General features: G+C 40.2%; 1 protein-coding gene across 6 annotated transcripts in view; it reads left to right on the forward strand.

Moving 5' to 3' along the window:
• The window catches only part of PHF20 (PHD finger protein 20), a 127,760-nt gene that overhangs the window by 21,892 nt on the left and 79,139 nt on the right, over positions 1–26,729 (forward strand). For 4 of the 6 annotated variants that reach the window (XM_061437442.1, XM_061437439.1, XM_061437440.1 and 1 more), the window contains exons 3-4: positions 20,571–20,742; positions 21,865–21,949. In XM_061437442.1, coding sequence (XP_061293426.1) covers positions 20,571–20,742; positions 21,865–21,949 — 257 coding nt within the window. Of the gene's footprint in view, positions 1–20,570; positions 20,743–21,864; positions 21,950–26,729 lie in introns of those variants that run through there. The other 2 variants (XM_061437443.1, XM_061437444.1) reach the window with 2 other exon arrangements.

Here is a 26,729-nt window from a genome sequence, read left to right on the forward strand (position 1 = left end):
AACAGTCCTTAACCTTAATACATGCAATATACTCTGTTTCCTAATATTATACACACAAAACTGCTGGTTGTGAACCATTAATTTGATTTTACAATCTACTGATTTTACAATGTACTGCAGTCAGTCTGAGAAGCCCTACTCCAGTGAATTTGTGAAGTAATATGATTAAATACATTTTCAGTTTTACTGGAAATTGCAGAGTTTTAACCACTGGATCACCAGGGAAGCCCTGAGTTTCAGCTTTTTATTATGAAAAGATTTTAAACATAATCAAAAGTTCAGAGAATAGTACAATGAACACTATGCCTTCCACCTGTATTCACCAATTGTTAATATATTTACCCAACATACTTTATATACTTACTGTAATGTAACTAATTGTAATAGTTAGCAATTAGCAATAATTGCTAATATCTAACATCCAGAACCTATTCAGATTTATGTCTCTTTAGTTACTTTTATTCCATGATAATCCTTCTTCCCTCCCCTATTCTTTGCCTTTCATGGCATTATTTTTAAGCAACATTTATTTTGTAGAATATTCCACATTCTGAGTTGGTCACATTGTTTTCTCATGGCGAGTTTAACTTGTTTCTTGTATTCTCTATTTCCTGTAAACTAGAAGTTAGGTTTAGACTTCAGGTTAAACATCGTGTTGCAGAATGGTTGAATGGTAATGCTGTGTGTTTCATATCGCATCCCATCAGGGGACACATAAAGCTATGTCATCCCACTCTCTGTTCCAGTGTATCACTTGATAAAATAATGACTGCCCTTTCTCACCATCTTAAAACTGTATTTTTCCCTGTACTAAATAACTTGTGGGGTGCTTTGGAATATATCTTAAGTGTTTCCCTATACCATTTTCCTAATGATTTTTAGCATCCGTCAATAATCCTTACCTCAATCAGTTATTATACCACAGTGGAAGAAGAGTGATTTTTTCACCTCTCTCACGCAGTGTTTTATTGTTACAGCTGATGTTCTTTTGTAAGAAGAGTATTTTTTTTCTTTATTCCTTTTTAAAGATCACTAAGGACTGAGATTATTCAGCATACTGTTGTAGTCGGTTACATTCATTATTTTCTTTTGTGCTAAAATTTTCCCAAACTTGGTCGGTGACAGGCTGTTTAAACGAGCTTCTTTGATCTTTTGACACACTCCTGTCAGTCGTTGAGTATTCCTTATTTTCTGGTATTACTAGAAGCCCCAGGTTTATTTCACCTGTCCTGCTCCCAAGACCCTGTCCATTTCTCCAAGGAGACCTGGTTTCTTTTAGTTAGAAGTGGTACTTAGAACTTAAGTTCTAAGTTGGGCACTGGGTTTGTTTATTGCTGCTAGAATGTCATTGCTTTTAAGACTTTTTTTAGTGGTTGGAGCTAAGAAATAGTTGTTTTGAAACATTATGAGTTCATTTTTATTTTTTGGCCACACCACGTGGCATGCGGAATCTTGGTTCCCAGACCAGTCAAACCCATGCCCCCTGCATTGGGAGCACAGAGTCTTAACCACTGGACCACCAGGGAAGTCCCTGTGAGTTCATTTTTATATTTCTAATTTAAATGGAACATTTTGTAATTTTTAAAATTTTGCCTTTTTTTATTAAAAGTCTTTGTTTCTAATCACACTGATATATTAACCCATTTCTTTTATTCTGTGTTACACACAAAATAGTTTCAAAGTTACAATACTGGTATTAAAAAAATCTGAGTGAAATTTAAGATTTTCCTGACATTTAAAAAAATTATGGGGACTTTCCTGGTGGTCCAGTGGTTAAGATTCTGAGCTCCCAATGCAGAGGGCCCAGGTGCGTTCCCTGGTCAGGGAATTAGATCCCATATGCCACAACCAAGAGCTCACATGTTACAACTAAGACCTGGCATGGCCAAATAAATATATTAAAAAAATTATGTACCCTTCCCCCCAGGATAAATTATATTTAATTTGTTACAAATTAAATAGGATTCTAAATTAAATAATATGAGTTCCTTCTCAATACTCTTACAGTATAATTATATTTTTACATTAAAAATTTTTTATGTGCATACAGTAAAATTTCCCTTTTTTTGGTGTATATGCCTATGAGTTTTAACTCATGTATGGATTCTTGTAAGCATCAGAACTAACAGGAAACAGAGTACTTCAAAGACTTCTCTCGTGCTACACCTTTGCTAGTCTATACTTATTGGATTTGATTATTTTGTTTACTGTCTTCCTCACTAGAATGCTAACTCAGTAAGGAATAGGGTGTTAGGACTGGTTTCTGAGAAACAGCGCAGTTGATTTATTTGGAAACTGTAAGTGGGAGAAATGGGGAGTGAGGTGAAGAGACTGAGAGAGCTATGGACTGTCTTGTGAGTCTGATCCCTGGAAAGGAGAAAGGAAGATGATAGGAAGTCCTAGAATGCCATACAGTACTCAGAAGGTTTTGGCAACGGAGATGCTGAATCCTCAAGCCAGAGGTGCTGTCAAAAGAGTCTCGTCTCCATATATCCCTGCTCACTCAGCCATTGGCTGGGGACAGCCCCAGGGAAGTGTGGCGATGGAACGGAGGTGGTGATGAGTGTCAAGCTGCTATAGCTGGGGTCAGTTATTAGCACTTGCTAAGGATGTGAAGCGTGTATTTTCAAGGCAGCCACAGGTGGGCTATCTGTTCTGTTCTCTAATATATTTCCATTGCCTCAAAATTGAACCTGGCATATAATAGATGCTCAACAAAATTTGTGAGCTGAGTTTCAGATGATTTTAGGAAAACATTTTCCTAGGTTGTTTTGGTTGCTTACATCTTAAGCTTGAGAGAAAAAAAGTTTTTTTAATTGTAGCATGGTTTGTTCACAATAGTGATTCAGTTTTTTTAAATTATATTCCATTATAGGTTGTGACAAGATACAAAAGTTCATTGTACTAAACAGTAAATCCTGTGGCTTATCTGTTTCATGTACAGTAGTTTGTTTCTTTTAATCCCATACACCTAGTTTGTCCCCTCCCTTCTGTTTGGTAACCATAAGTTTTCTACGTTTGTGAGTCTGTTTCTATTTCACTTATAGGTTCATTTATATTGTTTTTTATATTCCACATATAGTGTATAGTATTTGTCTTTCTCTGTTTTACTTTACTAAGCATAATATTCTTTAGGTCCATCCGTATCACTGCAAATGTCATATTTCATTCTTTTTAATGGCTAAGTAATATTCCATTATATATGTTTATGCCACACCTTCTTCTTCTTTTTTTTTTTTAATGCCACACCTTCTTAAGCCAATTGTTGATGGGCATTTTCATTGTTTCCATGTCTTGGTATTGTCTTAATAAGTAGTGCTGGTGTGGGAACACTGAGGTGCGTGTATCTTTTTGAATTAAAGTTTTTGTTTTTTCTGAATATTTTTCCAATCCTACCCTGGAATGGGATTATTGGATCATATTGTAGCTCTCTTTTTAGTTTTTTGACAAGCCTCTATACTGTTTTCCGCAGTGGCTGTACTAATTTGCATTTCCACCAACAGTGTATGAGGATCCCCTTGAGAAAATGTGTTTTAGTGTTATAGAATTAGATAGCAGCTAGGTAAAGGACTGACTGCCAGGCTCTCCATGTGCAGCGTCTCCATTAAGATTTCTCAGCAAGCTATGAGGTTCATTATTGTTTCAACTTTATAAATGAGGGAAGAAACTGAGGCTCACAGAGGCAAAAGTCCTTTGTCCCCAGTTTCAGAGCTGGTGAGTGGTAGAGCTGGGATTTGAAACCCTGTTGATCTGACTCCAAAGCTTGACCATATGTCCCAGGTGATTCCTTTCTCTGGTGATATTTTTTTCTGTGTGTGCTTCCCTATTTCCTAGATTGGCTACTAGTTGCAAAAAAAGAAAAAAATAAATAGCGGGGGGGATGAGAAGAGTTACTTTTCAAAACACATGACAGAAGTGTAATGGAGACAAAAATGTGACTTCCAGTGGTCTTTCTGGATTAATGCTTTTATAAACGGTCTGTATTGATTAATTTTGTCTGTATTGCTTAAACAGAACCCTGTTTAAGGGTTCACCTTTGTAAACTCACCTTTTCTCACCTTTGTTAACTGTACATTTTCTGTTTTTGTTAAACTAGTAACAGTAACAATGACAGCGAACGTTTATCAAAGATTTTCTGTGTATTGGGTCTGATGCTATTTGCTTTACATGGGCCATCTCATTTATACTCCCCCAAAGCAAGTCCATTGGGAACTGAAGCTCAGAGAGAGAATGACTTACCCAGGGTTGGAAGTTAATCACTGCTGAATCTGAGACCTCCTGACCCAGTTTTGTTTGATGACAGTGTTTTGTGTACCTTTCCAGAATTTATTAAACACCCAACCCAGCTTTTTAAATTACAAGATCCCCCCAAAATCATGGAATTAGGATTTTCCCCCCTTTTTTGGCAGGGGGCATGCTGTGCAGTTAGTGGGATCTTAGTTCCCTGACCAGGGATTGAACTTGGGCCCTTGTCATTGAAAGTGCAGAGTCCTAACCACTGAACTGCCAGGGAATTCCCTCAGAAATAGGATTTCTGTTTTCTCCATGAAAGTTAAAGTTGCTCAGTTGTGTCCGACTCTTTGTGACCCCATGGACTATCCAGTCCGTGGAATTCTCCAGGCCAGAATACTGGAGTGGATAGCCTTTCCCCTTCTCCAGGGGATCTTCCCAACCCAGGGATCGAACCCAGGTCTCCCACATTGCAGGCAGATTCTTTACCAGCTGAGCCACAAGGGAAGCCCAAGAATACTGGAGTGGGTAGCCTATCCCTTCTCCAGCAGATCTTCCCGACCCAGGAATCCAACTTGGGTCTCCTGCATTGCAGGCAGATTCTTTACCAACTGAGCTATCAGGGAAGCCTGTTTTCTCAGAGACAGGCATTTATAAAATACAGATTTAGATTTTCCAGGGAGATCATTAGTTCTCAAAGCAGTTTATCTCACCAAACAGACTATAGAATATTGATAAGAATCTGCATTTTAATTTTAGACCTACCACTGTTGGGTGAACTTGCCACATATCCATCTTCTGCTCTGTAGATGGAGTAATCCTGTCTGCCCTCTTACTTCCGCCGTTGCATCGATAAGCCGACTGTCTAATGTATGAGAGGCTGCAGTTTCCTAGTAATGATGCTTGGTGGATAGAATGGAAACTGCTTTTTCTGTTGCCTTCTGCCTTCTTCCTGTCATCTGGTGGGAGCGCACCATCTGTCCTGAACAGTAGGCTTGGCCTTCCCTGTTCTTACTCTGAACACAGTGAAAAAAGCTCCTCTGTCTGTTGCTTTCCTGACTCTTTGGCATATTTCCACCACCTTGTTTCCATTTAAGTTGATCATGGTCTCCTTCCATTTCTTGTACAAAGGATTTCAGAATCTGAGTTCCATAATGTCCTTAGCTCTCTTTCTTTTCTATTTCTTTTTCATTAGGATTATTTGCACTGATCAAGTGTGGGTTCCTGGTTCATACCTCTTCACTTCTTGTGTCATCTTTTTTTTAAAAAGTTACCTCATTTCTGAGCTTTCCACATATGTGTATTGAGGCATTATACTAGGCAGTATGGAATAAAGAGAATTTATTCCCTTCAGCTAGTAGGGCCCTCAAGAAGTTTAAGGCCAGTGAAGTATTTGGCTTTGGCTGTAGCATTGCTGGCCAAGGATTGTTAATTGTGTCCTGTCATCCTTATATCTTTGCTAATATTTCATATTTAATGAGTGACTTACTCTGTTAGGCACAAGTCTAAACCCTAACCCTAATCCTATACCCCATTTAATCCTCACAATACAATGAAGTGTATTCTTTTATTATTACCATTTTATACGTGAGGAAACAGAGGCACAGCAATTGAGTAAGTTGCCCGAAGTTGCGTAACTGATAAGTAATGCATTTGGGATTTGAATCCAGATAGTCTGGCTTCTGAGCTTGACAAGGTGTGGCTTTGATTCCCCATTCTGTGTCCTGTACCTAGGATATAGAGTCAAGTTCCTGAAATTAATTATATTATGGGGTGACATTTACTCTGTACAGAGTTCATGTACAAATCCCTGGGAAACAACAATTAATTTTGTGTGTAGGAATTTTAGAAGAGTTCCAAAAGATGACTGATGCCAAATCATTTATACAGTGCTAGATGCTGGAGAAGAGTGATGATTAGGCTAGACATAGACCCTGATCTTCAGGAATTGACCTTCCAGTGGAGGTAGATAGACCATAAATAAACAGATCGATTCCATGAAGACTAGGTGATGATAAATGAAGAGGAATAAGTATTGGTAAGTGGACAGAGAGTGACGCGGTATGTCTATGATGGGAGCTTTTCAATGTAGAGAATGTTCAGGGAACATCTGTCTGACAAGGAAGCATTTGAGCATAAATCTGAAGAGAGTGAGGGATATCCAGGGGAAGAGGGTTCCAGGTGGAGGCAGCCAAGGCACAGCATACTGGGCATGTTCAGGCAGTCGGTGGAGAATAAAGAGTAAGGGGGCCAGAGGTAGAAGGTGAGCCCACAGCTGTCAGCAGGGCTGGATAGGCCCGAGGAGGGGTTTGGGACTTGATTGTAAGTGTAATAGGAAGTCATCGAAAGATTTTAAACAGTAAAGTGACATTATCTGATTTCAGTTATTAAGTGGCTGTGGTTATTGTGTGTAATATGCCTGTAATAGTAGGCAGGCACGGGGAGAAATAGGGAGAGCCCTAGGAGTCTTTTGTAGCAGTCGAATTTAAGGTGATAGTTGCTTGAACTAAAAAGCATTGGTGGAGATGATGAGAAGGGATCAGAGTCTGGGTATTTTTCAAAGGTATAGCCAATAGATTTGCTGATGATGTTTTGAGAGACAGAGGAGAATCAAGGAAGACTCCAAGAACTTTTGGTCAAAGTACTGATAGAATATTTGCTGAAATGGGGAAAACCAGCTGTTTGATTTTAGACATTTAAAATATGGGATTCCTTTTTCATCACCAAATGGAGATGTTGAGCAGATGGTTGAATAAAAGTCAAGCATCTAGATGTGAGCCCTGGGTTAGAGGTAGAAATTAGAGAGTTGGCAGTGAGTATGGGGGATTAAAATTTTTTTTATTTTTTAGAACAGTTTTAGGTTCATAGCAAAACTGAGCAGAAAGTATAGAGAGTCCCTGTCTCTTGCCCTTACACCTACAGTCTTCCCCATTGTCAACATCCTGCACCAGGGTACTATATTTGTTAAAGTTAAAAAATTTTTTTCATTACATGGATTTGCTTTATGTTTCTTTTTCCCCTAAATTTTATTTATTTATTTAGGCTAAAATGGGGTCTTTGTTGCCGAGCTGGCTTTTTCTAGTTGCAGTGCTCAGGCTTCTCTTGTGGAGAAGCTTGTTGGGGTGGCTTCTCTTGCGGAGCAGGCTCTAGGGCGCAGGCTTCAGTAATTGCAGCGCAGGGGCTCAGTAGTTGTGGCTCCCGGCTTCTAGAGCACAGTCTCAGTAGTTGTGGTGCACGGGCTCACTTGCTTCTCAACATGTGGAATCTTCCCAGACCAGAGTTCCAACCTGTGTCCCCTCCATCGGCAGACGGATTCTTAGCCACTAGACTACCAGGGATGCCCCTTAACTGTGTATTCTGATGAATGTTTATTCATGTATATACCTGTGTAACCACCCAGATTAAGATAGAGACATTCTGGGCTTCTTAGAAGACCTTTTTTTCCCATATCCAGTCACAGAGTCCCCTCACTCCTAGAGGAACTACTTTCTGTGGCTGTGCATTTAAAGTGAGACCCATCAGCATGTGTGTATTCTCTAACATTCAGCTGCCTGGGTGCAGGAGTGGAAAATGTGGAGAATCTGATGGACCTACATGCCTGTGTGCTAACTCTCTTCAGTCGTGTCCAACTCTTTGTGACCACGGGGACTACTAGCCCACCAGGCTCCTCTGTCCATGGGATTTTCCAGGCAAGAATACCGGAGTGGGTTGTCCTACAGTTGGGGTTTATCCAGGCAGGTGTGATGTAGGACAAGAGGGGCCAGGAAGTTAAGGGTATTTGCAAGGAAGTGAGATTAAAGGATAAGATTTCCAGAATGTGAGTGAAGTATGAGAGCAGCCAGAAGGCACAATGTGAGCAGAAGTATTGAGTGTTCACAGAACGTGGTATGTTTTCAGAGTCTGGAGAGGGATAGATCAGGAGTGGTGGGAGTTTGGGCAAGATTTTAATCAGGAGAGAGACATGGTCCAATCCCTTATAGGAACAGAAAAGTGGTGGTGTTTATTCACTCACAAAACATTTATTGAGTGTCTCTATATCTGGCCCTTTGCCAGGACTGATAGAAGAGTGTAGGAGTTACTTAGGCATACTGGAGAAGCTGGCTTAGAACAGAAAACTAAGATCATGGCATCCGGTCCCGTCATTTTATAGCAAATAGGTGGGGAAAAATGGAAATAGTGACAGACTTTATTTTCTTGGGCTTCAAAAACAAGCAGACAGTCACTGCAGCCATGAAATTAAAAGACATGTGCTCCTTGGAAGGAAAGCTATGACATACCTAGACAGCATATTAAAAAGCAGAGACATGACTTTGCCAACAAAGATCCATCTAGTCAAAATTATAGTTTCTCCATTAGTCATGTATGGATGTGAGAGTTGGACCATAAAGAAGGCTGAGTGCCGAAGATTGATGCTTTCGAACTGTGGTGCTGAGATGTCTCTTGAGAGTCCCTTGAACAGCAAGGAGATCAAACCAGTCAATCCTAAAGGAAACCAACCCTGAATAATCATTCATTGAAAGGACTGATGCTGAAGGTGAAGCTCCAATACTTTGGCTACCTGATGGAAAGAGCTGACTCATTGGAAAAGACCCCAGTGCTGGGTCAAATTGAGGGCAGGAGAAGGAGGCGACAGAGGATGAGATGGTTGGATGGCATCATCAACAAATGGATATGAATTTGAGCAAACTCCGGGAGATGGTGAAGGACAGGGAAGCCTGGTATGCTGTGGTCTAGGGGTCGCAGAGTCAGACACAACTGAAAAACAGCAATAAGAGCTGACTGTTCAATTGTGGGAAAGGATCAGCATAGAGAGGAGAGATGAATTCAAGACATTTTCAGAGTTAGATGTGTCAGATGTTGAAGAATGAAAGTGGTGAAGGGATAGAGAAAGAGAGAAGACATCCAAAATAGTACAGTTTTTCTGTAGTTTAATAGTCAGCTCTTTGTTTTACCCTGAATATGATTTCCATCCCCGTCTCCTCTCCACAAAGGGTGGAGATGGCTTAGAATGTTACTTTTGTGCATAAGAATAATTTGCTTCTGGTTTGTGCCCTGAGCCAGGAATAGAGTGGCATACTCTGATTCTTGAAGTAAATGATTATTGTATGTTTGCAGAAAGGCTGTTTATACAAGGAAGAATCTGGAAGCAGCCTGCCCAACCCCTGGGGCAAAGTTCAGGCAAATTATCAGCTACCACCAGGTAGGCCATTAGGTAGGTAACACAAAAGACACCTCTGTGGACCTATGTTAGTACAAGGATATTTGTATGTGAAGTCAAATTAAGAGCAGAAGTCTCTTCACTGGGTTTAGTGAGGTGATTTGGACAGTGATCTCTGTTATACCTCTACCTAGTCACTCTCTTTGAGCTTCCATTCCCACACATGTAAGACAGGTGCAATGATCCTAACAATTCCATAAGTCCTCATGGGATGGTGGTAAAAATCCTGTGAGATACATGTAGAGGCTGTATATAGCCCCTAGAGGAAACTGCTCACATTGATTATGAATAGCCATGTGAGGAAATGCTGACTAGTAGTGGGAGTAGGAAATCAGAGGGAAATTGTTATCCCTTTTGGTTCCTCTTTTCCCTCTGCAGCAGTTCTTCAGTTTGTATTTTTGGTGTGTATGTGGGGGGACCAGACAGATTTCTGCCAGGCGCTGTCTAGCTCTAATTTAAGTATGTGCACAGCGTGCAGCTTAGTTTTACTCAGAAGCAGCCAAGACTCTCAGCATTAAGCCTTCCTGGGACTTGAGGTCATATACTGTATACAAAAGCCAGGGTTGTATTTCTGTGTTAGACCTGGGCTGTTCTCTGCCTTTTGGTTGTGCAGCTAGAGTTAGTCCCTCTCATTTGGTATGGGTTTCACTTTGCAACTGTCCTCTCCTCTCCTTTCCTTGGAGCCCCAGGGTAGGTTGAGTTTTCTGGTGGTTTAGAGCAGTGTGGCTCAAATGCAAAAAACATGAGGACTGGTGCCTCCAACCTATATACTATCTATGGATCTCACTTTTAGTAGCATTGGGGCAAAATACTTCTATGTTAGTTATTTATTGACAAATTTTCTCAAAATTTAGTGGCCTAAAACAACACTACCATTATTCTTTCAGTGTGTGGGTCAAGAATTCAGGAGCAGCCTCTGGGCGAGATCTTATGTTTGTCCTAAGTTGGTGCTGATTGCTTGTGGGAGACTTGTGGCTATGTGTGAACCTCTCCATAGGGCATCTAAAGTGTTCTCATGATGTGGCACCTGGCTTCTCCCAGAAAGGGGAACCTAAGAAGTGGCAGTGCTGTGTGTGTGTTAAAATGATACACATAAAATTTATCATTTTAAACCATTTTAAAATGTCTAGTACATTAAGTTGGAGAAGGAAATGGCAACCCACTCCAGTATTCTTGCCTGGAGAATCCCAGGGACGGAGGAGCCTGGTGGGCTGCTGTCTGTGGGGTCGCACAGAGTCGGACACGACTGAAGCGACTTAGCAGCAGCAGCACATTAAGTACATTCATGTTGTTGTGCAACCATCACCACCGTCCATCTCCACAATTACTTATTTATTTAAAATGTAAATACATTTATTTAAGTGTAATCATGTACAATTTTTTATATGTTACAGGAGTACAATATAGTGACTCACAATTTGTAAAGGTTATGGTCCATTTATAGTTATTATAAAATATTGGCTATATTCTCTATGTTGTCAGAACTTTTTCATCTTCCCAAATGGAAACTCTATACAGATTAAAAAGTAACTCCTCATCCTCTTCCTTCACCAGCCCCTAGAAACCACCATCCAACTCTGTTTTTATGAGTGTGACTACTCTAGATCTTTCAGTTTGTCCTCTTGTGATTGCCTGGCATGCTGCAGTCCATGGGCTTATAACAAGTTGGACATGACTGGGAAACTGAACAACAACAGTGTTGTCAAGGTTCACCTGTGTTTTAGGATATATATCAGCATTAAGACTGAGTGATAGTCCACTGTGTGGACATACCACATCTTGTTTATCCATTCTTCTGTTGATGCTTCCATTTTTTGACTATTAAGGGGAACGCTGCTATGAACATCAGTACAGATATCTGTTTGAGTCTCTGCTTTCAATTCTTCAGGGTATATTTACCCAGAAGTAGAATTGCCGCACTTTTAGGACCCAGACTTGAAGTTCTACACCATTACTGCTGCCATATGCTATTTGTTAGAAATGAGGCCACATTCAATGGGAGGATAATTAGGCTCCACCTTTTGAGGGAAGGAATGTAAAATTTGCAGACATATTTTAAAACCACTATATCTACCTTTTGAGAGGGATCATACAATGCCAGGTTAATTGCAAACACACACTAAAATTCCTTAGTAGTACTTGATTATATGGGAGTCATCTGGATCAGTACATCTCAACCTTTTTCATGTTACTGCTCGTTTGTGGCATCTCAGCTGGGAAGCTCTAATAAAAATGGTACAGATTTGTGGAAAAGCACAATAAAACATTCCTCAAGGAGACCTCGTGGACCACCAGCACTGTGTTCATGAACACCCGGGGGTCCATGGATTGCTATCAGGCAACAATCATTTCAGGCCCGGCTGCCCATCTGTACAATAGGGGTGGAATCCATGGGGTTCCTGCATAGTTCTCTACACAGGGTTGCTGTTTCTTTTCTCACCTTCAGTTTCTGTCCATCCTTACCTTCTTTTGTGCTTCTCTTCTTCTGTACCTGTGCTGATTTACTTATTTTACACCTTCTCCCAGGAAGACTTTCAGCCTTACTGCCTTCTTGATCACCTGGAAAATGCTGATTCATCTTTCAGAATTGAGTCATGTGTCTCATTTTCACTAGTTGTTTTGACCCCTTCTTCCTTGCCCTCCTTCCTCTCCCCCCTAGAACTAGCCTTTTGCTCTTCAGTACCTTATTCTACTTTAAACAATCTTCCTTAGTTGCACCTGTGATACTTAATTACAATTATTTGTCTATATAGAAATACACATTTATTCCTCCTGAGGATACTGTAGTGAATGAGAGATAGATGTCTTTAGGGGTGTCTGTAATCTCCTAGAAAGCAGGCCGTGAACGTAAGCAAGTCGGCAGAGAAACAAATGAAGTAATTGCAGATTGGGGTGAATGTTATTTATGAAGGAAGAAAGAGGAAACTGACACAGATTGGAAAGAGATGGGGGCTACTCGAGATATATATATTCAGAGACTCTGAGGCTGCAGGGCGTAAGGCTGTTGCCTGGGAAGAGTAGACAGAGGGGAAGTGATTCAGGTGAAGTGAACAGACGTGGTGTGGGAAGGTATGTGTATGTCTGAGGAAATCAAAGGCGCAGTGCGCCTTGTAACATTGTCTTTCTTCCTCTGTAAGCTGTTGTGATCACAGGTTTTTATAGATTTGGCTCTGTATTTCCAAACCCTGGCACACTTCCTGGCCCAGAGTGGGTACTCAGAAAATGTCAGAGGAATTGATGAATTTCTCTTTCTCTAATTTTTGTCCCTCTCCTTGTCTCTTTACATTTGATTGGCTACACTGGCCTTCTGTGGCTTCTTGTTTTAGTGACCAGTTTTACCATTTGCTTAAGGTCACCATAGTAACCTAAGTTACTGTGAAGTTTAGGTTATATGACTTTTCCAAGTTTAATTTAATTTTATTTATTTTGACTGTGCCACGCAGCTTGGTGGATCTTAGTTTCCTGACCAGGGATTGAACCCGGGCCCTGGCAGTGAAAGCACCTAATCCTAACCACTAGACCACTAGGGTGTTCCCCCAAATTGAGTTTTAGACAGATGAGTTTTTAATAATTTTTGGCCTTCAGAAAAAAGCTTTTTGGTAATTGAGTCATAATGACCACAGCACCTGTGCGTATATCTCCTCCAATTTGACAGTTTCTATACTGGGATATGTTTATCTCTTTGATATCTACAGCATGGATATTCTTGGTTTGTTTTGGTAATTCATTGTGGTCTGTGTATATATTCCTGTTGCTGTTTTGTGACTCTGCTGCTGCTGCTGCTGCTGCTGCTAAGTCGCTTCAGTCATGTCCGACTCTGTGTGACCCCATAGACGGCAGCCCACCAGGCTCCCCCGTCCCTGGGATTCTCCAGGCAAGAACACTGGAGTGGGTTGCCATTTTCTTCTCCATTGCATGAAAGTGAAAAGTGAAATTGAAGTCGCTCAGTCGTGTCCGACCCTCAGCGACCCCATGGACTGCATCCTTCCAGGCTCCTCTGTCCATGGGATTTTCCAGGCAAGAGTACTGGAGTAGGGTGCCATTGCCTTCTCCGTTTGTGACTCTAGGTATTCATAATCAAACCTTTTTTTATAAGTACATTTGATGAACATTTATTGAATGCCTAAAATATAACACTCTGGAAGAAATTTATACACTTAGCAAACAGCTCTCTTCATCTTTTAAGGTTCACCCCAAGTGCTAAGTCTTCTTCTCTAAAGTCTCTTTCCCGACCCCTCTAATACCTGATGAAAAAGTTCACAGTGGACTCCTATAGAGTGGACTCTGTTGCTGCTTCTGGGGAAGGTGAACAGAGGAAGCAGATTAAGCTAAATGAAGAGATTAGAAGGTGAGTGGTAGGAAATGTACTTTGGAAAGAGAAGGGTCTGTTTAGGTGTGTTAGAGGGAGATAGGGGAGAGTGGGCAGAAACTCAGACTGTCTAGCCCAGGCTTTCCCCAGAGAGACAGTGCCTCTCTTCCATCTAGCTCTGGTTATTGGAGCATAGGCAGGCCAGGTAATTCTAGAGTTATCCTCCTTTGCTTGTTTCTCTCCACAAATCAAGAGTGTTTTTGGTCTCAGTAGTTGGGCAGAGGAGTGGGGGATTCCAAGGAGCCCGCCAAACTTCTCTTTGGGCCCTTGCCATCCTGGAAGCCCTGGTGTTTGGTTATTTGTTTTGTGTCTTCAGGACCTATTAGATTGTCTAGAATCCAAATGAAGGCATGTTTGAATAATGGACCCTATAGGGCATAGTTTCTGCCCTATAAACTGCTTAGCAATCTAGTGCTTGTATTGGTCATGTAAAAATACTGTTTGTAGCTTTAGGTTGAAATGTTTTTATTGACTCTTGAGCTCTTTTCTTCAAAGGAAAACTGCTGATTTTGAACATCTGAATTGTATCTGATGATCAAACTCTTATTTGCCTAAACAGGCAAAATAAACTCAAGAAAACTTGACCAGCTTAGTAACATAAAAATAATGGAAAAGGTAGATTAATAACTATCTTATGAAAACACACCAGAGTAGGCAGTTTCACAGAAAATGAAATAAGGCTTTTTAGTCCATTCTATGGGGTTAGTGTAGCCTGAATGAAACTGGGCAGGAATGGCATAATACGAGAAAACTTGGGCAAATTCTGCTTATAAAAGAGACACAAAACTAGTCAATAAAATGCTAAAAAGACCAAAGAGATATTTATTAAATGAACGATTCACACAATCAAATATGACTTTTTTTTTTTAAGCAGGGTAATGATAACTTAAACTTAGGAAATGTATTATTTCATTATCTCCATAGAATAAAAGCAGAGACCTATATAATCACTTAGACAAAGGCTGAAAATTCTCAAAATTTATTAATTCTTGATGAACCCTCTGTAAGTTAGACATAGAGAAAAACTTCATGAACTTGGTTAAAGGCATTAATAAGAAATCTTTAATGATGAAACACTGGAGACATTTTCATTAAAGAGAAGGATGTCAACTGAAGGATGTCAACTATCTGCTAGTTTTCAACATCATCTTAGAAACACCAGTCAATGTCATAAATGAGAAAAATAAATGGCAGGTATCAGAATTGAAAGTGAGACAGTATAATCATAATTTGAATATGATAATGGTAGTCTGCCTGGGAAATGCAAAGGATTTTAATTGATAATCAATTGAATAGAGATTGAATAGAATCAAAAAGTCAGAACAGTGACAGGGTATACAGTGAGAATTATTGCATCCACTTCTTTTTCTACCCTATACTCACTCAACTCCCAAAGGCAACCAGTTTTATTAATTTCTGTCCATCCTACCAGTATTTCTTTATTTAATACAAGCCAAGCAAGTATATACTCTTATTTTCCTCTTTGAAACAACAAAAGGTAATTTTATAGTTTGCCTTCTAAAACTTGGAAATCTTTCTTTGTCAATTCATAGTTTGTTTTCATTTTTTTTAACAGCTGCATAATATTCTGTTTTGTGGATGTCCCAGAGTGAAAGTGTTAATCAGTCAGTCATGTCTGACTCTTTGTGACCGCATAGACTGTAGCCAGCCAGGCTCCTCTGTCCCTGGAATTCTCCAGGCAAGAATATTGGAGTGGGTTGCCATTCCCTTCTCCAGCAGCATATAAATTCAACAGCCATGAAGCTATTGTTTGCCCATTAAATATTTTTTAAAACTTTTAATTTAAAAGTATTTATTTTTGCTTACACAGGTAATTAAATTCTTGTAAAAATTAAAACTATAAGCAAAAGTCTCTTGGCTATTTCCAATCCCTCTCTCCTCCCCAGAGCTAATTTTTTTTCAGTTTAGTGTTCAATGTCTCCTCCTTTCTGGCTATTATTTCCATTAGGAATATGACTCCCAGCTGCAATATTAGTCTGGAAATTAGAGTTTCATCATGGCTGTTAGTTACATGTTGGAAATTTTCTCTCCCCTTTTCTGTCTATACAGATTCCATTCACATTGCCTCTTTTGTTAACCTTGCCTCAGCTTTCCAGCTTCCTTTGTGGTTGTTTCAATTTTTAGATTGAATGAAATAAAATTATGATTTTTGTCAGTAAGAAACACTTGATTATCAGCTGTTTCATGTACCTAGTAGTTTAAAAAAAAATTATTGAAGTATAGTTGATTTACAATGTTGTGTTAGTATATAGCAAAGTGATTCAGTTATATATATACATAATTCATTCTTTTTTTAAGAGTCCTTTCTTATATAGGTTATCACGGAATATTGCATAGAGTTCTCTGTGGTATACAGTAGGGCCTTGTTGGTTCTAGTAGTTTTTTTTTTTTTTAATTTTTAAAAAATTTTACATACTTTTTAAAGGTTACTACTTTCCATTTGCAGTTATTGTAATATAAAATAGCAATTATGTTTCCCGTGTTGCACACTGTATCATTGTGCCTGTCTTACAGCCAGTGGTTTGTGCCGCCCACCTGCCCATCCCTGCATTGCCCTTCCCATAATCACTAGTTTGTTCTGTCTGTGAGTCTGCCCTTTTTTTGGTATATTCATTACTTTGTTGCTTTTTTTAGATTCTACATGTAAGTAATATCATACATTGTTGGTCTTTGTCTGTCTGACCTATTTCACTTAGCATTAATGCTCTCTAAGGGTATCCATGTTGTTGCAAATGGCAACATTTTATTCTTTTTTTTTATGGCTGAGTAGTTTTTCATTATACATATATACTCACAAACACACATATTCTTTACCCATTCATCTGTTTTTTAAAAATAAATATTTCTTTCTTTCTTCTTTTTTTGGCTGCACCTCTCGATTTATAGGATCTTAGTTCCCTGATTAGGGATTGAACCCAGGCCCATAGGAGTGAAAGCTCTGAATCATAACCACTGGACTCCCAGGGAACTCCCTCCATTCATCTGTTGATAGACACTTAGGTTGCGTCCATATCTTGCAATTTTAAATAATGCTGCTATGCACATTGGGGTGCATGTATCTTTTTGAATTAGTGTTTTCGTTTTTTTATTTTTTTTCCAGATACATGCCCAGGAGTGGAATTGCTGGGTCATGTGGTAGTTCCATTTTTAGTATTTGAGAAACCTCTGTACTGTCTTCTACAGTGGCTGCGCCAATTTACATTCTCACCAGCAGTGTACTTCCTTTTCTCCACACCCTTGCCAGCATTTGTTATTTGTGTTCTTTTGGATGATGGTCATTCTGGTGTGAAGTAATAGCTTCTTGTGGGGTGGTTTGCATTTCCCTGATGATTAGCAATGTTGAGCATCGTTTCATGTGCCTGTTGGCCATCTACATTTCCATCTTGGGAAAATGTCTATCCATCTGGTAGTTTTAAAACTTACTTGGTGTCTGGTTCTTCTTAAAGACAGAAACCAGAACCATATCCATTTTATAATGTTCTGAGACCTGAAATTGGCCAGATCAAAGTCACTTAATAAGATTTGTTGACAGATGAATCTGAGCTGTCCCCAAGGCAGCTGTATAATTGTGATCCACCAGGTCTCAACCGGATTGATCCCTAAGATAACTGCCTCTCTCTTCTCTGGATTGCAGTTGGGTTTCCCCATTCACTATGAGTGACTTACATCCTTGTCACACTTTAGAGAAGTAGAACCACCTTCTCCTTAGGAAGACTTATTGACCCCTGGGTTATTCTTGATCCACCTGGAGAGATTTGTGTAGTCTGTAGACAGTGAGCTGCCTATGCCCTGTGAAGTTTTTTGATCAAGGGAGTAGCTTTTGTCTAGCCAAGGGCCCTGAGGTCTTTCATAATCTGTGTACAGTGGAGTTGCTATCCTAGGGTTTTGCAGTTAATTCTATGGATCCAAACTTACCAGACTTTCAGAAAGCACTAACCAAGTGCAAATTCAAAAGAATTTGAAGTTGTCCTGAAGTGCCAGCTTCTTATTTTGCCAAATAAGAACATTTAAAACAAATATCTAATTATATTTTTTATATTTAATGCATGCTCATGGTGCAACATTCAAAACAAAAGGATATACACTGAATAAAATAAGTTTCATACTTCCTCTCCAGTTCCTTAACTATCTAGTTCCCCTCCTAAGAGGCAAATCGGGTTGCTTGATCATCCTTCCAGAGATAGCCCTGTAAAATACAGGTACGAATGTATTGGCTGTCTTCTCTCTCCCAAATGAATGGTAGTGCATTCAGTACTGTTTTGCATCTTGAGTTGTTTTTTTCCCCCCACTTTTCTTAGAGATTTTTAAAAATCAGTACACAGAGAACTTTCTTTGTACGACTGCGTAATATTAGTAAGGATTAAAAACAGTTATCATCTTTTAAATTTGAAAAGTATGTTTAAGCACCAAAAAGTTAGAAAGAATTTGATCTTAGTATAAAGGAAAATTCTATAAATTAAATAAATTTGGTTCTATGAAAAATTAATTCTGTGTGTTGGTCCAAAGACCTGTTTGCTAACTATTGCTCAAGATAGTAAACCGGTAAAGAAAGGCCTTTGAATAGGACTGAGTTCTGGAGGCTTACTAATCTGTGGTAGGCTCGCTGACTGAGAGATCAAGAGGAATACAGCTGACATATGCATATCCTTCTCCCCATTTTACAGGGAGGGATAGACTTTGGGAAGCTTTTTTCTCTCCTACCAGTGCACTACTCAGTTCACCAGCTCCTACGGTCAGCTAGTCTGTTGTCAAGATAGCGTGTATTTATGGCAGCTGCGTATCAGCTGGATTGGAGTAGGGAGACTAGTTTCAGTGCTGTTTATTCCTTTTATTAATATTTCTTGAGCAATTAATGTATGCATAATACAATTAGGAATTTTTAAAAGCATACCCTGTTAGTCCTGTGTGAGAAATACCCACATAAAGTGACTGGGGCCTGAAGCTGGAGAGTGACTGACCTTGGGGTGGGTAGCTGGAGTCAGCGAGCCTTGGGATTGAAGAATTGATGGGACACCCAACCTTTGGGAAGAATAGGGAGAATGGAATTCATTTCCTGGATGTTCACTGAATGCCCAGTATCTGCATCCTATTGTGTTTTGGTTTACTCCAAGTAAACTGCCTTAGCGGATACTAGTGTAGGGTTGAAGAGGACACAATGGAAGCAGGCCTGTTAGTTTGGGTAGCACATACTTGTTAGGACAGTAGGGTATTGAGTGTTAGATAGAAGAAAGGAAGGTAATGGGGCAAGTCCAAGTTGTAGGGAGAAAATGCAAATTGGTAGAATCTAAACTTTCTCAGTGTAGAATAGCATTCTGGTCAATACAGATGTGTTTAAGAGAACAATTGCATATTTGTTTTCCTTTATTTTTAATCATTTACTTATTTTTGGAATGAGCAATACATTTATATGGTTGAAAAATGAAAAAGTATTAAAAGGTGTATTGCCAAAGGGTCTCCCTCCCACTTTTGCCCCTCCCTGCCCCATACCCAGTACCCCTCTTGTATCAGTCAGGTTTATATGCTGGAAACAGAAACCATCCTGGGTACTTGAACCACAGAAGGATTTAACATAAGTAATTGGGTCCTTAGAAAATTGTTGGAGAACTTGGAGGAGTGGGACTCAAGGGGACTGGCCTTAGAGTTTAAATTTGAAGGACTCACCCCTGGAGTGTGAACTGGAGGTTGGGAAGTCAATACTGCTCCTGCCACCCCACCCCACCATTGCTACTTGACACTCAAGAAGTCAGTGACTAGACAGTAAATCCTTGCTGCTATAGACCAGCATGTCTCTATCACCTGGGAGCTTGTTTAAAGCTTTTAAGGCCTTACTTAGCTTCACCTACTGAATCAGAGTCTGCATTTAACAAGATTCTCTGATGATTTGCATTGCATAAAAGTTTGAGCAGTCCTGCACTGAAGTACTGGCTCTTGTCATGACAGTTGCTTCCAAACCCACAGACCTCCATGACCTTGATTGCCAGTTTCAAGTGAGTCAAGCAAATATACTTGTTGGTTTACGTAGCTCTCAGTCTAGAAGAAGAGTGATTGGAGATTTTACAAGTAACCAGTGTTAGTTTCTTGTGTATTCTTCCAGATGTTTTAGGCATATTTAAGCATGTTTGAATACGTATATTCTTTTTTGTCTTGTTAAAAAAATAAGCAGTAGTTTACTTACCATCCACAGTGTTCTGCACCTCACTGTTTTCATTTAATGGTTCATCTTGGGAGAGCTTTCCATATCATGACATAGAGCCATCTTCTTTTTTTAACAACTGCATGATATTCCAATGCATAGATTACAAAATTCTTAAAGTTGAGACTAACACAGTCTGGGCTGGCCAATCATTCTAATTTTTTGACACCTGTAAAATACAATCTAGTTGTTAATTGTTTGCTTCCTGCCTCTCTTGTGCTCAGGTTTGTGTATATGTCGTCTTGTTTGACTCACACTGCAACACAGTGTATCCTTCCTCCGGTTTACATGAAAGAGCTCAGGCTCTGAAAGGCTAATTTAATCACAGTTTAAGGAATATCCAGGATAGTATTTGAATCCCAAGTCTGTTAGCCTCCATGATTTTCGATTTGGCACAGTGACAGAGAACTGCTAAATGATAGGCTTTATTTAGTACTTTGAGATCTACTTCTTTGGTAAGAGGTTTGGAAAAATATCATTTTGATTATTTTAGGTAGATACTAAGGGCATTTCAATTTTTTTTTTCTTTCCTGACTCAGGTATCCAGCTCACATAGAAGATATTGATTACGAAGAAGGAAAAGTACTCATCCATTTCAAGCGTTGGAACCATCGTTATGATGAGTGGTTCTGCTGGGACAGTCCTTATTTACGTCCTTTAGAGAAAATACAGCTGAGGAAAGAGGGCTTGCATGAAGAGGAAGGATCATCTGTGAGTAACAAATCCGGGCGGTTCAGTGATGAGCAGGCTCAGCCATTGGGCTGAGTCTTTGATATTTAGTGTGAAAGTCTGTAGGAGCTGAGGACCGTCCTTATTTAGGCTTGGAGTGCAACCTTGAGATCTCCACGGCCTCTTGGGGTTGTTGAAGAATCTCAGTTGTCATCTGTGTGTATGACATGATTGACGTGACAACTCATAAACTAATTTGGTTGAGACTGCACTGATGATAAATGGAGACTTGATCTCTCTCTTTTATACCACTGTATCCCTTTAGATTGCTTTTTAAGCTCATCTGCTGTTTGATCATTAAGCAGTCATTCCATGTGGAGCATTATGCTAGCTTTTTTTTTTTTTTAAATAAGCCCTTGAAAATCTTGGAACTGACTGGACTGGATTCCTGTTTTTTAAATTTCATCACTATGTCTGGTACTTTTATGACTTCAAAATGAAGGACAAAGTATTTGTTTTCAGTTTTTTAAACAGGAATTGAGACATCTGTAGAAATCCTGCTGCCTTTGGAGCTGACTCAGCCCTGGTTTCTGTTTTCCACTTTAACCGTGACCAGGGAACTTGAACTCTTGCTAGCCTTTCCCCCTCCTCCCCACTCCCAGTTTAAGATTGTTCACTGTTGCCCAGTTTGGCTGCTGGGTATTCATTCGACAAAATGTATCAATGCAAACTGTGTGCTGGGAAAGCAGTATGAAATATTAATGGTGAAGGAGTGCCTCCTTTGTCCAAAGACTGTCTAGAAGTATAGATGGCATTAGGTGGCATGAATGCTGTTTGCCTCGAGATGAAACAGCCTCTCTCCTTCCAAGCTGTGTACTTGTGTACCCTGGTGGTCCTGGGCTGTTAGATGCACTTTCAGGGACAAGATAGAATTATCATCAGTGCTGTGCCTTGCCTGTCCAGAATTCCTTAAATGGGAAAATGCTGTGTCTGGCCCTTTTGTTTTGACTCCTAGTGTTGAACAGCAGAAACATCTTCATCCCAGTAACCATCTCCCCTTCCTGCCCTTGTCAATTTCAGCCTGTCTTATGAATTTGGTTACCATGTATATCCTATGAAATTGGGTTGGTAACAGGATCTTTTTTGTTTTTTAATATTTTTTAGGAATTTCAAATAAATGAGCAGGTCCTTGCTTGCTGGTCTGATTGTCGTTTTTACCCAGCCAAAGTCACTGCTGTTAACAAGGATGGTAAGGCATTTGAGTTGTAATTGTTTTTACTCTTGACTTAGGGGTGAGTTTATAATATTTGAATTTGATGGTGTATTTTTAGTATGTATTTATTGCCTTGGAATCCTCTCTAAGTTAATTACTATGTCAGGAGTTAGGAAGAAATTATAAATGGAGAGAAAGCTAGGTTAAGGAGGGGGAGATTGGTTCTCTGCCTTCTAAATTTTAGTCATTGTTTTCTGAAACAGTCATGATTCATCTGTCCCTCTGCTGGGAAGTTTGCAGTTTCTTGCTGTCTAGGAGTTCCTAATACAATTGAAGAAATAAGTCCCTAATATACCTTTTAGTTATTTGTTAACAGTCTACAAGTGAAGCAGGCAACAAACATTTCTTCCAAAACGTATTTTGTGGATGCCAGGTGATTGAGAGTGGTGTATGATACCAGAGTTGCTAGTTGAAGTTGGGGTACTGGGGTTTAGAGCTCTGAGTTAGGATACCTTTGCCAGAGTTCAGAACATGTGAGAAATCAAGACGAGGAACAGAACCCAAAGAGGCTCATTTTGTGAATACAGAGGCAAGGGAAGAGGAGGGTTATGAACACGGTATGTGTGGTCAGCATCCTGACACATAGAACAGACTCGGCAGGGCTCAAGTGATACCTTTTTAAAGCATTTTCTACTGAGATGTTTGTGGTATGTCCATAATCTCTGCAGTGAATTAGTACCCTCTTAGTACCACTGTTAGGGCTGAAAGGCTAGATTGACTTCATTCAATGAAGTTATTCAAGTATTTATTTAGCACTCTGCTAAATGCTGGACCTTGGGGTAAACAAGAAACTTCATCTCAGAATGGGTTGAAATGGTCAAAAATGAACTGTACATTTGCATATAGCAGGACTTTTAGTTCCTCTATTGCTGTATTCACCAGTCCTGGCAGTTATTAGACTGGGTGGGGGAAGTGGCAGATGTATCCCTGAAAACAAAGTCCTCTTACCACAGGCCTCCAGAGCAAGGCTGTATCTTCTAAGTTCTTTAAGCAGTTACTCATCCTCTCATTTGTGGTTAAGTTTTTTTGGATAGTCCCTTGTTTTCCCCAAGTTACATTGTATAAGCCTGTGTTTAAAATAAAGTCTCACATTACTTTTCATATGTGTTACTTTAATAAATGGATATTATTCAAGTGACATGTTATTAAACTGCTTCAGATCCTTTTTGTAAAAGGCATAGTTTATTATATCAATCACTCAATAAATAGATTATAAATCCATATGTTTATAGATCCATTTGTATTAAAATGGTGAATGATCTCATTTATATGGGAAAAATAAAGTAAAAAAAAGCTACAAGGATATATTGTGCAGCATAGGTAATATAGCCAATATTTTTTTATAATAACTTAAAATGGAGTATAACCTATAGAAATTGTCAATCACTAAAATTGTACACCTGAAACCAATATAATATTGTTAAGCAACTGTACCTCAATAAAAAAAGTCACAGTAAAAGAAAAAGTTTATTTTTTAGAATCTTATTTTTTAGATTAGTAATTTTTTTCTACTCTTACTGGATTTAAATTATATGATATGAAACACAGGTGTTTGTTAGTGTACATAGATGTCTTTCTGAAAGTCTGTTAGGTTGATTTATTCTGATCAAGTTGGATGTTCCCCCTAGGGGAGGTGTGCCCTTTTGAGGAAATGGCTGCTCCTTAGATCAGATGAAGATTGTGGATAGAAACACGGGTAACTGTTGATAAAGCAGGTAGCAGAAAGGAAGCAACGTGTCTCTTTTGTTTCAGTAGTGTCCCAGAGTCACATGGAGGACAGAAGTGAGAAGAGGGTTTAGATGAAAAGAATGGGAAAGGAAGGGCACATTGAGGAAGGAGGGATTTGGGGAGTCCTGGGAGCTGTCTTGTAGAGAGGTAGGGTGTGAGGGTCTAGGTGGAAGCATTAAAGGCTTAGGAACCTACTGTTTGTATTTAATATCTGTAGAGCCCAGGCCTTAGCATCATGGATTAAAAAAGAATAAAGAACTTGTTCAAGGCAGAATGAAGTAGGTGTTGAGATAGAGCAACCGGGGGAGGTATAACAGGTGCAGAATGGTGCAGATAAATCATAAGGGGAGGTGTGAGGAGGGATCCCTATCTGCATTTGTTGGTTTTTTTTGTGTCAGTTGGGTCTGAAATCTTTTTCTTTAAAACATTTTGGCTGCATCACGCGGCATGTAGGATGGGATCTTACCTTCCCCAGTCCTAACCACTAGACTGCCAGAGAAGTCCTTTTAAAGTTAATTTGCTTTGCAAGTTGTTTTAAAAAATCTTTTAAGTTTATTTTCCTGCATGAGCTAAAATGATAAGAGGGAGAGTCTTGAGGTAATGGTTGCTCCCACAATGGTCAGTTGCCATCCTAATATATTTGTTCAATAAGCTCCAGATTCTGTTCAGTAAATTTTAGTTAATTGGAGGACATTGAAAATGAGTGGATATTTTGGGGAGAACCTGTTTTTCCCAGAATTTTTTGGTCTGAAGTCCTGCATTATGCCACCATCCTCTCTGGTTCTTGAGATTAATTGAAAGAGGGAGGAGAGTAGGGAGGGACGGGGAAGAGGAAATCCTGAAAGTGAATGCACCCAGCTGTGTGGTATTATTGCTGCACTCAGGACTGAGAAGGAAATCCTCTGGGATTTCCTTTGCGGGAGCTCAGGTCTGTGCCTGATTTTGATGAAATAATGACTCTTAGGTGCTGCCTTTGGGTTAGATTTAATCCAGGGGAACTGGCAGAGTTTCTACATCATGATTTATTCTACTATTCAGCTGCATGATTGAGAAGGACGATACTGGACTCTAATTTCACTCTTTCCCTGGTGTTTGCTGTCCTGCCTCAGTTCTGTCTGTAGCAGGGGCCACCACAGCTTAATGGTGGCAGAACCTCTGCAGACGAGGTGCTCCCTTTATTTCCTGTAAAGTTATTCTGTCTTTCTGGTGCTGCTGGGAGGAGGCTGGGAATACAGTGAAGTCACTCCCTGTAGACTCGGGAAGGCTTGGTCTGATCTTTCTGCCACTCATAACCTCCTTGGTGGTTTTGCCGAGGCCAAGCATTGACTGGGCAGTCTGGTGGGCAGGGGCTGTAGCCAGAGTGGAGAGCCCTGGCTGCTGGCATTGGGTGTCCCACATGACTGACTCACAGCTAGCGAGCAACTTTTAGAGTTTCTTAAGGGAGTCATTTAGCAATTGGAAACTTCGGAGAATAATGCCATGATTTTTAGCCCTTTTCACCTGGCATGAGTCTTTGTCAGTGGCAGTTAAGCATCATTCTTCGTGAAGGCAGCCACACCTGATAGCCTTGTTAGATCCTCGGTCTGCGTTGGAGTGAAGGAAGGGATTCTGCTTCCAGGAAGTCTTTGTTTGGAAGCCTTCTCTTCTCTGGTGAGTTGACCTCAGCTCCACCCAGCTCCCCTTTTTTAAGGAGGTGTCAGAGCCACTTGCCTGTCAGGGGTTTGTACCCCTCTGCTCTGTGAGGCAGTCTCTTCAGAGGAAACTGAAAGTAGATTCACATTTACAACAAAATGAGGAATCATTCCTTCCTGTTGATCTGTGGTTCTTTAACTTGAGTGCACAGGCAGGCGTATCAGGTCCCTCTTCCTTAAAGTTATGCATATTCTTAGGTCCTGTGCCCCCCAGTTCAATTTCTTTGTTCAGTGCCTAAGTCTGCATTTTACCAGGAGATGCTATGGAAATGATCTTATTTCTCGAGTCTCTGGCTGAAGCAGTTACTTTTTTTTTTTTCTTCTTGCTGTAACTGATCCTGCGTTTGAAATGTGGGAACTCTGGGACTATGAACAGCTTTGACTAGAGATAGAAAGACAATTTAGGCCCATACATGCAGGTGCTATCTTGGTTCTTGCTATCTGTTGGGGGGTAAGGGTGTTCCCTTTTAAAGTGACTTGGTAGATGATGGTAATTAGAACCACATATTGATCTCTTGGCTTCCCTGGTGGCTCAGCGTTAAAGAATCCGCCTGCCAATGCAGGAGATGTGGGTTCACTCCCTGGGTCAGGAAGAGCCCCTGGAGAAGGAAATGGCAACCCACTCCAGTATTCTTGCCTGGGAAATCCAATGGACAGAGGAGCCTGGCAGGCTACAGTTCATGGGATTGCAAAGAGTTGGACACAACTTAGTGGCTAAACAACAGCAACTGTTCCCTTGCTCTGTGATAGTCCCTTTGCTAAGCAGTTTCCACATCTGAGCTCATTTCTTCTTCATGTGAAGAAGCTCATTTCTTCTTCATTTTTTCTTTCTACACATGTAGAAAGATTGTTGCCGTCAACCCCATTCTCATTTTTCAGATGAGGAAGTCAGCTCACAGGAGAAACTGCTTGAGGTTGCAGAGCACATATGTAAATAGTAGCACGGAAGTCTGAATGGAGGTCTGTGGGGCTCCAAGGTTCCTGAAACTGCAGTGGCCACAGTATCAGCCTGCTTCTCTGGAGCAGGGTTTTCCTTAAACAGCAGGAGTTTCAGTTAGGGCCAGGTGCCCGTTGGGGGAGTGTGTGTGTGTGTGTGTAAATGTGTATGTGCACCTGAAACAGTAGGGTGGGAGTAGATGATCTGCGCTTCCTGGAGCCCAGCGGTGTCTTGAGAGCCCTGATTGGTGGAGACAGGCTCTGTCCCAGTCCCTGCGTGGTGATCATAGGCAGTTCACTCTCTTGCTCTGAATTCAACTGAGCAGTTGTAAATGGAAGAAGAAATTGGAATAGACGAGCAATTTGGGAAATTGTTGGCTGCAGAACCTAAGCCCATTATG

Source organism: Bos javanicus, chromosome 13 (genome assembly GCF_032452875.1).
Source record: "Bos javanicus breed banteng chromosome 13, ARS-OSU_banteng_1.0, whole genome shotgun sequence".
Classification (NCBI taxonomy): Eukaryota; Metazoa; Chordata; class Mammalia; order Artiodactyla; family Bovidae; genus Bos; species Bos javanicus.